The 13903-nt window shown below is 35.5% G+C and overlaps 1 protein-coding gene across 1 annotated transcript in view; it reads left to right on the forward strand.

Moving 5' to 3' along the window:
• Positions 1-13330, forward strand: part of CAPZA2 (capping actin protein of muscle Z-line subunit alpha 2) — a 30378-nt gene extending 17048 nt beyond the window's left edge. Inside the window, exons 5-10 of the mRNA XM_084296174.1 lie at positions 423-629; positions 2319-2398; positions 4398-4476; positions 8030-8101; positions 10533-10595; positions 11438-13330. Of these exons, the coding sequence (XP_084152300.1) occupies positions 423-629; positions 2319-2398; positions 4398-4476; positions 8030-8101; positions 10533-10595; positions 11438-11578 (642 nt within the window). The 3' untranslated portion in view covers positions 11579-13330. The remainder of the gene's footprint in view (positions 1-422; positions 630-2318; positions 2399-4397; positions 4477-8029; positions 8102-10532; positions 10596-11437) is intronic.
• Positions 13331-13903: the final 573 nt, after the last annotated feature.

Here is a 13903-nt window from a genome sequence, read left to right on the forward strand (position 1 = left end):
AATTCATCTTCCCTGATGAAATATAGGTGTTAAGACCTACCAGTAGTACCAGCTTAGTAAGTTAATCAAATAGCATACCTAAAGAGTTTTCAATTTCATTCTGCATTGTTGTCCTGATTTCATTCAGGCCTGTTTTGGAGCTGTAGAAATGATTTGCTCTACCTTTAGTACTTGAAGACATTATAAACAATAGAGAAGAATTTCTATATTGCATGATTTGTTGCAAGAGAAGGGTAGGATTCTGGATTTTTACTCTGTCAATGTGTCATGTTGGCGTCTTCTCTTGCTATGCACATATTTTGTTTAAAATGGGAATCTTTTTATAATCTCCAGTTAACAGTACAATGTAATTTGATTTGGTATGGTGTTTTTTTCTTCTTTATTCCATACCAGATACTACTGACTAAAAATTTCTAACACAGGTTTTGATAACAGAACATGGTGATTTGGGAAATGGAAAATTTTTGGATCCCAAGAACAAGATTTCTTTTAAATTTGATCACTTAAGAAAGGAGGCTACTGATCCTAGGCCCCATGAAGTTGAAAATGCCATAGAATCCTGGAGAAATTCAGTTGAGACAGCAATGAAAGCATACGTGAAAGAACACTATCCAAATGGTGTATGCACAGTAAGTACTACATTATATAACCACGTACTATTAGCATAGCACAGACTAAAAAAGAAATGCTGTGAAATATTGCCCTCATTAGCGTTGTCACCCATTACCGTGTCCTACGAAAAAGAAAACAAAATGGAATAGTTCAGCCAGAAGGGACTTTCAAAGATCATTTAGTCCAGCTGCATGACCTCATCAGGGCTAATCAAAAGCTTAAGCATATTAATGAGGGTGTTGTCCAAACAATTATGTTCATTCCAAGCATACTGTTACAGTATTTTAAAATCTCTATTACGTTATAATAGTGAAGATACGTAGCTAGTTGACATGCTTTTCATCTTGCTAATCAAATTTACATTTAAGAGTAATGCTAATGTCACAGCACCAAAGACAAGATTTTTGACTTCAGGAATGTGCCATTTTAAAATCTAATTTGTCTGATCTTATTTTGACTTTTATGTATTTATTTAAATTCCTAATATCAAGTAGATAAAAATGATTTTACGTAATATTTTCATTCCACTTATGAGCAGATAATGTATAGCTCCTTTAGATAGAAGTTTAAAAAGAACTTGCAACTAATTCTTGATAAACCAGGAATATAGTTAATTTCAACTCTAAAGAATTAGTTCTGTCAAGTGTTCATCCAGGGAAATGAGGGGAAGCTTCAGAAGTTTAATGTAGCAGCTGTTGGATTACCAGTGGATAGTTACTGAAGGTTACTATCGTTTAGTCCAGTCATAGTGAAGACTTAAATAAAAATTCCTCAGAGGTGAGAGTTAAATTTCTTAAAGCAGTAAGACCTTCTGTAAATTACTATAGAAGTACCCCATCAATCTTGGATACCTGGTGGGTTACTTAAAAATAAGTAAACAAACAAATAATCCATAAGACCTTGTCTTGGATTGGTTTACTGACAAAACTGGCAGTAAAGCAAACTGTTTTCTCTCCATCACTTGTCCTATGTATCAAAATGCTGTATTCTTACAACCAGAATCAGTGGGTTCTGATGTTTTCTTAAAATAAAACCTCTCACTCTGGACTGAAGTAGCATTTGATTTGCTGTTAGTAACCCTATGACTATTTAAAATTCAGTAAACTGATCTAATGATAGCTGTCCTGTGCTTTATATTAACCTGGTGGAAAACTAATCTAGTAAATAAATGAATATTCAGTCAGTGAATTAACGTGTTGAATTGGATTTCTCCTCAGTCAAATATGTGCCAGAGTTTCTGTAAAGGCAGGCAGATTGCACCTTCATTGAGATAACTTCTAGTATTATTCTGTTTTTAGGAGGCAGAACAGAGGCCCAAACCTACCTTTTTATCAATTTTTCACTAATCTGTAAAGGTTTAAATCGCCATTTAGGTGCAGAATTACTGGTGTCTGAAACCCTTGTGGCAGTACAGCAGTGACTGCTGTGACATGTGTGCTTGAAATTCTGAGTTGCAAAAACAAAGTTTGGAACACGTAAAGTTAAGATGCTTGACCTTCAAATTTTTAAATCTTAATTTTTTTTACTGCTTTGTAATTTACAATTCATGTTTCATGTACTGATTTATTATATAAGATATAAGTGACTGTAGAATGCAATTTTACAGTTTATTCCCTATTGAAACAATAATAGGACTAGAGATTGCTAATTGGCTTGAGTAAGATAAACGAAATGTTAACTCTGTTCTTCTTTCATTTCTAATTAAGGTGTATGGTAAAACAATTGATGGACAGCAAACCATTATTGCATGCATAGAGAGCCATCAGTTCCAAGCAAAAAATTTTTGGTAAGTTTCTGTATGGATACAGGTACAGTAAAATACAGCGTAGTGGATAGCTGTACTATTGCCGTTACAATGATTATCCTTGGGTCAGAGAAGTAAGTGCATGAGCATCTTCCATCTTTCCCCACCAAGCTTTTCTGCCAGTACTATGTAGAAAAGCTTTTCCCCTGGAGGAAGTACAATGGCAGACTGCACATCTGCATCTCCTTTGTGGGATTTCAGGAATTCTGTAAAACTCCCTCTGTGACTCTTCTACTTTATTACGCCATCACCAGTGCCCTCATCTGTGTTCCTTAATACTGTTGCTTCTACTTGGCTAGGTTCCTCTGTGAAAACAACTCCTAGCTTGCATGTCTCTAAGAAAGTGCTCCAATTTTAATTTACTGTTGGACTTGAATCATTAAGCTTTGGGTAAGGTATGTCAAGATGTTTTCCACAGCGTGGGGTGGATAGCTTGTTTCAGGAAATTGGCTGGAGTTAAATTAGCTAAAGTTAAAATAAATACCAGAGCAACAGAACTCAGTTAAGGAAGTATCTCCTAAAGATAGCTGATACGTGCAGTTGTATGAAGAAATACTTTTTATTTGATATTTTGCATCTGCTTGAAATTTTATTCAGTAATCCTATGGATAATGAATGGAAGTGCAGTAAACTTTGTTTTCTAATGCCAAAGGTGAATATTACATATACATACTGATTCCATCATTTGTCTGCATCAGTGGAATGATTTGCCCAGTGATTTGTTCATATTTTATGAAACATCTTAATTCATCAGTGATAAATAAAGTAATAATATGTTATTTGTAAGCATTTCCTAGAAAAGGATCCTACTTAACTGGAACTCTTTTCCTCCTTAAAATACTATTCCAAGGAGGATATCCTAGAGTAGAAACATTGTGGTCGTCTTACAGGGACTTCTAAGTGACAAAGAAGCAAATGATCTTGTTAGTTTTCAGATGTGCAGGATTCAGTGCCAAGCTAAAATTCTACCTAAAATTATAGTTCAGCATGGAATCTTTCTTACAACTAATGGATCAGTATTAAAGCTACCAGCAGTACTATTGTTACTGAGTAAGGTGACCCTTTCAGTTTCCTTACAAGCTTATGAATGCCTTAGTCTGAATTTTCAGTGATAATCTGTGATCTGGATGTTGTCTGAAATAATAACAAAGGGCTTTATAATTGATTTAATGCTGTTCATATCTAAGAGATGATACAGATCCATTACCAGCTGTTAATCCTAGTCTTTCTCTCCCACTGTTTTGTTCTGTGGTGTACACCTAGAGATAGTAGAACTGGAATTTATAGTACCAAAACTTTTCCTTAAGTGCAAAGCAGGAATCAAGATGCAGTTGCAGTACCTTCTTAATATACCTACGATATATTAACTTTCTAACCCACTAACCTAACTAAATCAAAAAGTGCCTAATTTACAGGAAAGAAATCAGGTGAAACTATACAATCTGCCCATGCTGTTTTCCAGATGTTTCCCTTCTGCTAGAAGGGAACAGTTGTCCTGGAACAGAAATGGTAGAAGGAAAGGCCTGATTATAGCTCAGCGTAGCAGAAAGTCTTGCTATTTTAATGTTCCTTTTAGTCAGGTCTTTTGTAGCCTAATGTGAAGTGTGACTTCAGTTGATCCAGCAAGTTGTTCAGGTCTTGAAAACAAAATCCTGAGTGCATATGCCTAATAATAAAGAAGGAAAAGAACACTGGAGCCTTTATATAGAAGCTGAGACCTGGTGTTAAATGATCCTTACTAATGGATGTTCTTGGTCCACATCCAAAACCTAGCATAAGCATTCCAGTATTCCAGAATAATTTTGTTCTCTTCTTTGCTGGTTATGGTCTGAATCCTTATGGTTTGAAAGATTTTGTGTATATGTAGTTCTACTGGGTGTTTCATTCTCTGTTTTTCTTTGGCTAACAGTTGTATGTTTGTTTGTTTATTTTTTCCTAACCAATTGGGTGATGTCTGGGTTTTATTTTATTTTTTTTAAAGGAATGGCCGTTGGAGGTCAGAATGGAAGTTTACAATCACTCCTTCAACCACTCAAGTGGCTGGCATCTTGAAAATTCAGGTATGCTTATCCCAAATCGTGTCCTGATCAGTAAAGTCTCCCCTTATCAGGGAGACTCAGGCCAGTGTATTAAATATTCCAAGAGAACTGGGGAGCCCGGGAAGCAAAGCAGAGATGACCATTCAGTTCAGTGGTAGTCACTTAATTATATATTTGCCTCATCCTTACAAAATATGTTTGATATAATGATTCTGAGGACTTCAGAAGGCATGTTCACCTTGGCTAGGCATATACCTACTTAAATTTCTTGTACAGTGATCTGGTAGGAACTTGAATTCCCAGTTACATGGGGAAGTTTTTTAAGGGTAGGCCCTTTCTGAAATAGTTTTTTTTTTTTTTTTTTTTCCTTGTTATGTTATCCACCCTGTTGTTTAGAGAGGTTTTGATCATTCCATTATCTGAAAATGTTGAATTTAGGTCTCCTTCATTCAGCATTTACCCATCCTGTTGGCTTTAGGGAATTCAGAAAGAAGATACTGTCCAAGAAGGAATGCAGAACTCTTGAGACGAGAAAGTCTGACTGTCATGTGGTAGGCAGGAGGACTTGACTTCCTGGATCCGTTCCCTGGAATGTGTACACATACTTTGCAGGAATTTATTGCAACAGTTCTGGGATCGGGGACTAAAATGTTAGTGCAGTCTGACTTGCAGCGTAGGTGGGTTTTTCTTGTTGTGGTCGTGTTTTTTCTGTGGGTTTTTGTTTTGTTTTTAATGAGACATAGACAAGTTCCCTTTTCCTGCTCTGTGCCCCTAGGAGTTTTGCACTTCCCTGCTGCTCAGTGACTTGATTTCAGCAGGAAGATGTGATGGAGTGTATTTCTAGTCTGAAGCTTAGGATGTTCTGGGTTGTAGTACCTATGCTCAGATCTCCCTAAGCAGGGCACTGAATCTGATTTCCTGCTTCAGGGAAAGTTCTGTAACAACTAGAGTGATGTTCAAAATGTGGACAGTTGTTACTGCGTTGTCAGATCAAGATGATCATAGTAAGCACCCTAAGAAACTTTTAGGCTTGTTAAGACTTAGATTTAAGTGACAGTTTACTTGGATTTTCTCTATCTTGCAACAAAATAGACATTTTGTCTACAGCATGCACTTTTGGTTAAACGTTTAGGAGATTTTCCAGAACAAGCAGGCAAGTTTTTACCTAATTCTGAGAAAACTTAGCCCAGTAACCTAGAAAATAGAGTGAACAGGGAATTGAGTTAGGTTAACTCTGCATCTCAATTTGGGTACCAGCTCATCTTGTCCTTTATTACTATCCTACATAATTAAGACATTATTCACATTCATAAAGTATGTGGTTTTAGGAAGTGATGAGAAGTTTAATTGCTTTGCTTGTTTGTGAAGCTCCCGTTTCACTGAGGAAACTCAGTTTCAAATTTTTAGAAATTTTGTGTAATTTCTGCAATGTGTGTAGGAGTACACTCCCTTTCCCTCCTCCAAAAACACCTTGAGTGCTTTAATGTATTTTAAGGAGCAAAGCTATCTTCTAGGATAGGCTCACAGTAAATTAGTTAAATTTCAGAGCACTGGAATTTCTGTTATTTGGGAAGTCTTTATGACAACAGTATGGACATTGCCCTGGTTCTGAGATCTTTTCTGAATACATTTGGGAAAATTCCAGCATCACCAGTCTCCAGGTGTCTTAAGTAGTACTCTTAAGGTCATTTATACCATCCCTTCCTTTTTTTCTTACTTTATTAAAAATAATAATAATATAGGATGGTCTTAACTGTCCTATTCTCTTACAATGTTTAATTTTTGTCTTACATATAATTAAAAGAAAGTTGTGCAACAGCAGAGTCTTCTACTAAAATTTAAATCCCTGTGGTACTTGACATGCTCCAACTCTGCATGGAAAACAACTGATAAGTGTACTGGCTACTAATTTTATCTGTTAGATAATTTGTTATTCTCATCCCTCCTTAGTTAACCTTTCCAAGAGGTTCTGTTCATAAACATCATCCTTCTTGTAGTCTTCTGAGCCCAGGCCTAGCATTCTAGAAGGATGTCAGCAGTGAGGTATAGTACAGAACAGTTACTTCTCATATTTTACGATGTAACAAATCCCAGAATTAGATTTGATGCTTCATCCCTGTTAAAATTTTAGGCCTGAATGTTTGCTAAGAATGTGACTCAGTGAGAGAGATGTTTGTGCTGCTGTTGGCTTTAGAGCATGGGAAATTTGGGCATCCTGCCCAGTGTATCCTTACAGAGAAGAGGGGGGATTATACTTCTCTGGGTTCTCTAGTTTCACTGGGAAGTCTCAGGATTTTGCACTGAGTAAGCGCTTCTCACCTCTGAGGAACTGGACTGAAAAACACTGTCAGAAGTTTCACCCAGTAATGCTGGATTTGAAAAGGAGTCAATTTTATGCTTAGGATAATACCTGTTTATTGTCAAATGCTTGCTTTCCAATAAAAATCTAATAAGATGAATCTTATCAAGTAATGTGTTTCCCATGTAGGAGATCTTTCTTTTGCTTACATGTAGCTGTCTTACTCTGTGTCATGTTTTCGTCTTTTGTGCTCTGTGTAAAAATGAGGGTCTCTTGCACAACTAATGCTCATAATGTATACGAAATCATAGTCTTGTACATTTAATCAGCAAATTAAAATGTTATTTTGCCTAATAGGGTGAGAGACAAATGCTTCTATTTCTCATGACATCTACTTATGTTCACTTCATCAAAATAATAAAAATATCTTTAAGGATACTTGTTTAGGTATCAGTTACATAACTCTTCTGTAGGAATTATTGTCAATTGTTGCATGTAATTCCATATATGCTTTCTGTTTGTTTTTTTTTTGTTTGTTTGTTTGTTTGTTTTTTTAAGATCTCTCATAGTTGCATTAGAAGCTGAATGTTTTCAGATCCTTCCATCCTTCCCACCTGAATTTAAAAGTACTGAAATTAGCTCAAGTGAAGTTTCACCAGTCTCCTCCTTCTGCAAAATAAGCAAGGAAGCTGTTCTGTAGATACAGATTTCGTTCTGCCTTGCTACCTAACCTTGACAGCCTTTGTACCAAAGAGCTGCTTTGTCTCTATATGTACCTGCTTTTGTTATGAGCCATGTCTGATAGAGGGAAGTATCAAAAACAGACAGATAAAGAAAGGGAAGCCTAATGTTGCGTTGTCTGTAGCACATGGTTTGGATGAAGGAGGAAGAAAGAACTTCACTGTACCCTGAAGCCTTGCCAAAAGTCATGTTAAATATATCTTTACCACATCAAGAATTTCTAGAAAGGTTATCACGTAAGAAGTAAGTCTTCTACTTTGTGTTGCTAAGCAAGGCCTAAGCTTCTTTGCATGAAGTACCACCTGAGGCAGATGAAAACCAAAATGTTTTCAGAGTAGCTTCTTCAATTCCACCCTCAGAAAAAACATTTTAATTCTACAGCATTTTGTTTTATGTGTTGTTCTGTAACATTTTTTGTTTGTTTGTTTAAATGTGTTAAGTTATCTATTGGGATAAATGCTACAATGTCTTGATTTTCCTGTATGGTTATGTTCTGTAGCATCTAATATGAGTTTTTTGTTTAATTTTCTGTAGGTTCACTATTATGAAGATGGTAATGTTCAGCTTGTGAGCCATAAAGACATACAGGATTCTCTAACAGTGTCTGTAAGTGAACTTTAGGGACCTTAGTATGTATGTTCAGGTGACTTTTTAATTTAACAACACAAGCAAACTTTAAAAAAAAAAAAGAAATTTGGGGGCTAGTTTCTTCTGCATGAATGAGAATGAATGTTCTAATCTATAAATATTTTCTATGTAATATTCACTACTTTTACAGAGAATGTAGTTAAATGTTTTGACTTTTTTAAATATCTAAAACCTGTGTATGCTTGCATGTAGCTTATATAAGCTAAATTAACTTTGATTGTAAAGTTTTAGTTAGCTTGCTGTCTTCCTGCACTTCTGTTGTATTTAAACTTCAGTAGGTAGAGTGTCCTTTAGAATGACTTTCTGAATGTGAAGAAGGTTTAAGTTGTAATAACCCACTTCAGTAAAGGTATAGTAATTGACTTCAGCAGTAGTCTCTAGGAGATCACCTGTAGCACTCCTTTGCTCATGAGGAGAAGACCAGTATGCTAAAATAGTTAGCAAATGCTGCCAGTTGAGAAGCAATAGTGAGTATTTTCCCTTCCTTCCCCTTCCTATGTGTAACCGGTGCTATCAGCCCCCTGCTTCTGTGTATGAAAAGCACTTTCAGAGATGCTTCAGCTTGAGCAACACTTGTGTTTAAAGCATAATTTTGGGTTTAAAACAAAATTTTTCAACTTCTTGACAAATGGATACTCACAGTAATGAGGAGCAGACAGTTAAAATAAAAACTGTTTGGGAATAGCAGCAAATGTATCCTTTAGGACTTGGTACTGTTGCAGCATGAATTACTACTTTTGAAGTAATACTCTTCTTGCCTGCTGGAGGTTGTATTTGTAAGCTGTAAGATTTCGTGTTGGGGGTGTTCCTTAAGAAAACGTAAGCCAGTGAAGTTAAACTGGTAAAGGGAAATTTTAGAAGTGAACTGTAGAAGTATTTTCATGCTAATGACTAGTAGGGACCATTTGGGCTGAAAAGATTAGTTCCTCAAAAAGGAACATTGTTCATTAATATAAAGCAGGGCTTGTTGGCTTTTCAGATGCAATAGCAGCATAGAGAATGGTGGACTGTGGTGCCAAGTAATAACGCTTCTGGAGCTGTAAATATAAAATTACTTTTGACCCCATAAGCAGAAAGATCTGTTTACTCCTTCATTCAAGTAAGATTTTTTTCAGGGGAAACTATCCAGAAGAAGTTCTCCTGTCAGTTTCTCCTTTTGTTTCACTTTCTATTGGAATTGACTTAATTCTGTGACAGAAGACCAATGAGTAGAAAAAGATCTTTTGCATAACCTTCCTTCTTCCTCATAGAACAAAAGCAAGTGTGTTGCTGGTTACCAATTTTTTTAACCTTAGCTTTGAGGGTGGAGGCTGTACAAGTTTTTATTTCAGAGACAGAATGGTAGATTAAAAGGAGCCCTGCTGACTCCTCCTTTTCATTGTTTGGCAGAGATGCAATTTTGTACCCGCAGTGGGCACGAATGAAATAAATAACTGAAGAGTTCTCTTGTTGCTGGAGCTATGAATAATTGGTTACTTTCGTATTCCTAATTTCTGTCTGAGCCAAATAAGCATTTTTACCACAAATTCTTCCTTTCCGTATCAGAGTATTTTAAATCATTGTCTCAGTTCACTGAAAAGTCAAAACCCTTCCCATCTGTAATCCTCTATTAACTTCTCCATCTCTCTAGAGTGTCCAGGAGCACTTTCATGGCTGCTAAGTGCAATTTCAGTGAAACTTTAAACCAGTTAGAGCGGAGACTGCTATAGCCGTCCCCCAGCCATGTAGTCCAGCCTCTGTTCTTGCAGAACATGGATAGATAGATACAGTCTAGTGCTTTCTGCCTGTTCCAGAATATTTAGAAGCAAGAAATCTTGGTTTTGTTTGTAATTAATTCTTGAAGCTGTACAGGAAATTTAACATTGATCCTGTTAACACCAAAACTTAGCATGTTTTTAGAGGCTTACGCATGTGCATTCTCGTATTTATAAATACTGTTCTGTTTCATGTCTTTTTATCAAGCCATAACATTTTAAATCAAAGTATTGTAATAAGCTCTATGATATTCTGTATGCTTGTTTGCAGTTGAACTGTTATGATTTTTTTAATACCATTTCCTATCACAGCTAAATTTATTAGCCTGACACATGCGTTAAAAAAAAAAAAAAAAAACTATATTGCTGCATACTTGGTTGATTTATTTCCTCATAATTTTAGCTCCTACCCTGAACCAGCACAACACCCAAGAATAATTAAGGCATAGCAACAAAGAATGTAGTGTATGCCTTTTAGATGAATGTTTAGTTCAGTTTTGTTTTAGTCACTAAATGGCCACGTGTTCTCATGGAATCTATGCACGTCTCGTAATTACTGGAAAAAAAACAATGTAATTGGTCTTATGGGAATCATGCTGTACATCAGACCTAATTCAAATACTTTCTTTCTCTAGAATGAAGCCCAGACGGCGAAGGAATTTATAAAAATTGTAGAGGCTGCAGAAAATGAGTATCAGGTACGTTGGTGGAAAAACACACTATCTTTACTCATGTAGATTACCATATATTTGGCCAAAGCTACTATTCTATAATTAGCGTGCTTGATACTAAGATAATGCAGTTCCTTATGGATCTAAATAGATTACATGCTGCTGTTAAATGTATTCTGTTTCCAAACATTCTGGTGATTGCACTCACCTACATAATGTTACATTCAAAGTTGTTTTTTGAGAGCAGAAAATGCATTTCTGCAGTCCCTAATGTGGTTAAATATCAGTGTTTCCGATCTGTTTCAGTGCATTCCTTAAGTGGAATTTTTTGTATAGATTCTGGTCAGAGGCTGCTCTGTTACACAGCTTTGCTAACTATTACTGTAAGCATTATTCAAGTTAGTTGTCTTGAACATAAGGTAAATTTCAGACAGCTTGCTCTGTCAGTTTGAAAAAACGCTCATTAATAAAACTGTAGTAAGTGTCACATGCATTATATTTAAGTCATACTGTGTATAGTTAAGTAGAGACTCACTATACCATCCCACAGAAATAACAGTGGAAAATTTTGGTGTCTGGAAGTAATGATGTATGAGCTAACTCAGATTGGCATTTCATTCATGTTGCTGATTAACACACTGTGGTTTGCTGAGACACCTGGGCCAGGGCCAGTTTTATTGCATCTGTCTAAATTTCCTCACATAGTTTCAGTCTAGATCTAACAACTTTTCTTCATAAGATACAAAGTTAGCATATGTTTATTAAGCCTCTTTAAGAGATAACAGACTACTCAATGATTTAACTTTTTATATAGCATCCTGGTTCTGTTCTTCATGTGTCTTTGTTTGGTATGACTTTGTGTTTGACAGACTGCTATCAGCGAGAATTATCAGACTATGTCAGACACTACTTTCAAGGCCTTACGTCGACAGTTGCCAGTTACCCGCACCAAGATTGACTGGAACAAGATTCTTAGCTATAAGATTGGAAAAGAGATGCAGAATGCTTAAAACAAACGTTGCATGACTGGATCATTTTAGTGTCCTTGTATACAAATAAATTACAAAAAGTATTTGGAACTGTCAGATCACCCAGTCAGCATGGGCTTTTGCCATGGAAAATCACTGTAAGTAGTTTGGTTAGAGCACAAAGCTTAGCTATTTGATCTTTTTTGTTTTTTCTTTCTTTTCAGAGGGTTGCAACTTCATTGTAGCTGAGTATCTTCCTTTAGAGTTTCTGTTGTACCTTTATTTGTTTTTTATAATGAAGAAACCATGCCTTTAGTTTTCAATTACAAGTTAAGAACAGTTTGAAAATATTTTTGCATATAATAACCCTTTCTCTTGCTTTCATGTGAAGTGGACAACTTCCAAAATGTGCTGGATTCCTTGTGGAGATCAGTAGTGTGCATTTCGAGGTCAAGGTCAACATGGAGTTAGCTATAAGTGCTGTTGTTGAAATCATCTACCCTGTAATTGTATGTAAAATTGAGAAAGCATTTTCTATATTGTTTAGACCTTTCAGCATACTCATTTAGCTAGCTCCATGTTAACTGAACTTAAAAAAGAAAAGGCCAAGGTCTAATGCTGTTTCAAGATTTTGAAATTGAATAAAAGTACTTATTTCAGAAATTCATGTAATGCTTTGATCCTGACAGTTACTTAAATGAGCTCAAACTCCATCTGCCCTTGAGTTTTTATCATAAAGCCACAAATGTATTATAACATGGCATATTGTAATATATATAATCCTGTACTCATTACCATGTCTGTCAGTTTATTTTTTTCTTGGATTGAAATGTACTAAAACTCAATGTGACATTAAAATGCAAATTTTCTATTTATTTGAGTATCAAATTGCTTCCTGACACGGCCTATTTTTTGCTATATTTTTAAAGGGTTGTTTAAAACAGCTGCAAACTTGTGGCCCATTGGCTATTTTCAGTGTATTTGCAATTTGCTGCAATACATTGTTTTCATCTTCATCTAAGAAACATCTACCTGTGGAAGTCCACTTGATATGTGTATCTTATAGCTTCATATGGAAGAAACTACAAGCCCCAGAATAACATATTTTATACTTTGCTTGTATGATAGATCTGATATTGAAAATGGATGTCAGATATTTAAAAGCACAGGCAAAAGCCATCATTACAAATGCTGTATTTCACTTCAATGAATTCAAAATTTAATTTTTAATTGGATGGAAACCTGTTCTAAAAGATACTATCTAATTATATGCTCATGATGAAAAAATAAATGGTAGGTTTAGAAGGTAGGTATTTATGCGGGCTTCTAAAACAGTAGAGCTTACACAAGGGTTGTATATTTTTGTTTACAATATGGTCCAATTAATCACCTCACACTGCAAGTCACAGTATAGCAAGAGGAGGAATCTCAACTTGTACTGAGTAAAAAAAAAAAAAAAGTACACAATAGTTTACTGTTTGAAGTGTAATAGCAATACCCCTATGTACCATTCTTCAATGTTTTATTATAAAAGGGTATAGAGTCCTTGAAATTGCTGCTACTTTACAGTACTAAACTGTATAGTAGAAACTGTACTAACTTGTATGATAGAGAGTTGTCTTTGTTCTACAACAGTCTTCCTGGACAGTTTCCCTCTTAACTGTCTTTGTACATCAGCTATTGAACCACGTTGTTGTTTAAAAGAAGCTTATAAAAGCTGTATGCAAGCTGATAACAGATCCTGAGTCACTGTCTAGTCACTCTGTCAATCTTCATTAAGATCTAAATGCAAAACTTGTCACAGTATTTTCTTCAACATATACTTAAGAGCAAGCTAAAGAGTAAAAAAAAAAAAACAACAAAAAAAAACAGTGAATGGACAGTTAGGAGAACTGTTAATTGGCAGCAGTGGGGCAATTAACTATTCTAGCTGTTAGAAAGCTGTGTACGACCAGGATCAGCACTGGCTAAAAGTCAGAATGCTATTTTTCTTACCTGAAATAAAAAGCTAATTTTAAGCGTGTTCCCAATAAAGAAGTATTTTACTGTGAAGTACTCTATGGTTGTGTTTTCCTCTCTGTTAATTCAGTCCTATGATGGATAGTCTTGACTGCTGTCTTCAAAGAACGGCATCCTGCAGGCTCAGTTCTAAGCCTATCTATCAATTTGATAGAATATCTTCATATTACTTAAACTTTTTTCTTGATGTGCTAATTTTTTTTGTCTGTGAGACAGTTCTACACCTTAAGCGTCACATCCATTAAATTACAGCTTCAGTAAAGTGATTTAGAAGTAAATCAAATATTGTTACTTTTTCTACATGGTACATTATATCACATTTAGGGGTGATGGCTCCCCAGATGAAGT

This window comes from Netta rufina (assembly GCF_964035555.1).
Source record: "Netta rufina genome assembly, chromosome: 1".
NCBI classification, from domain to species: Eukaryota; Metazoa; Chordata; class Aves; order Anseriformes; family Anatidae; genus Netta; species Netta rufina.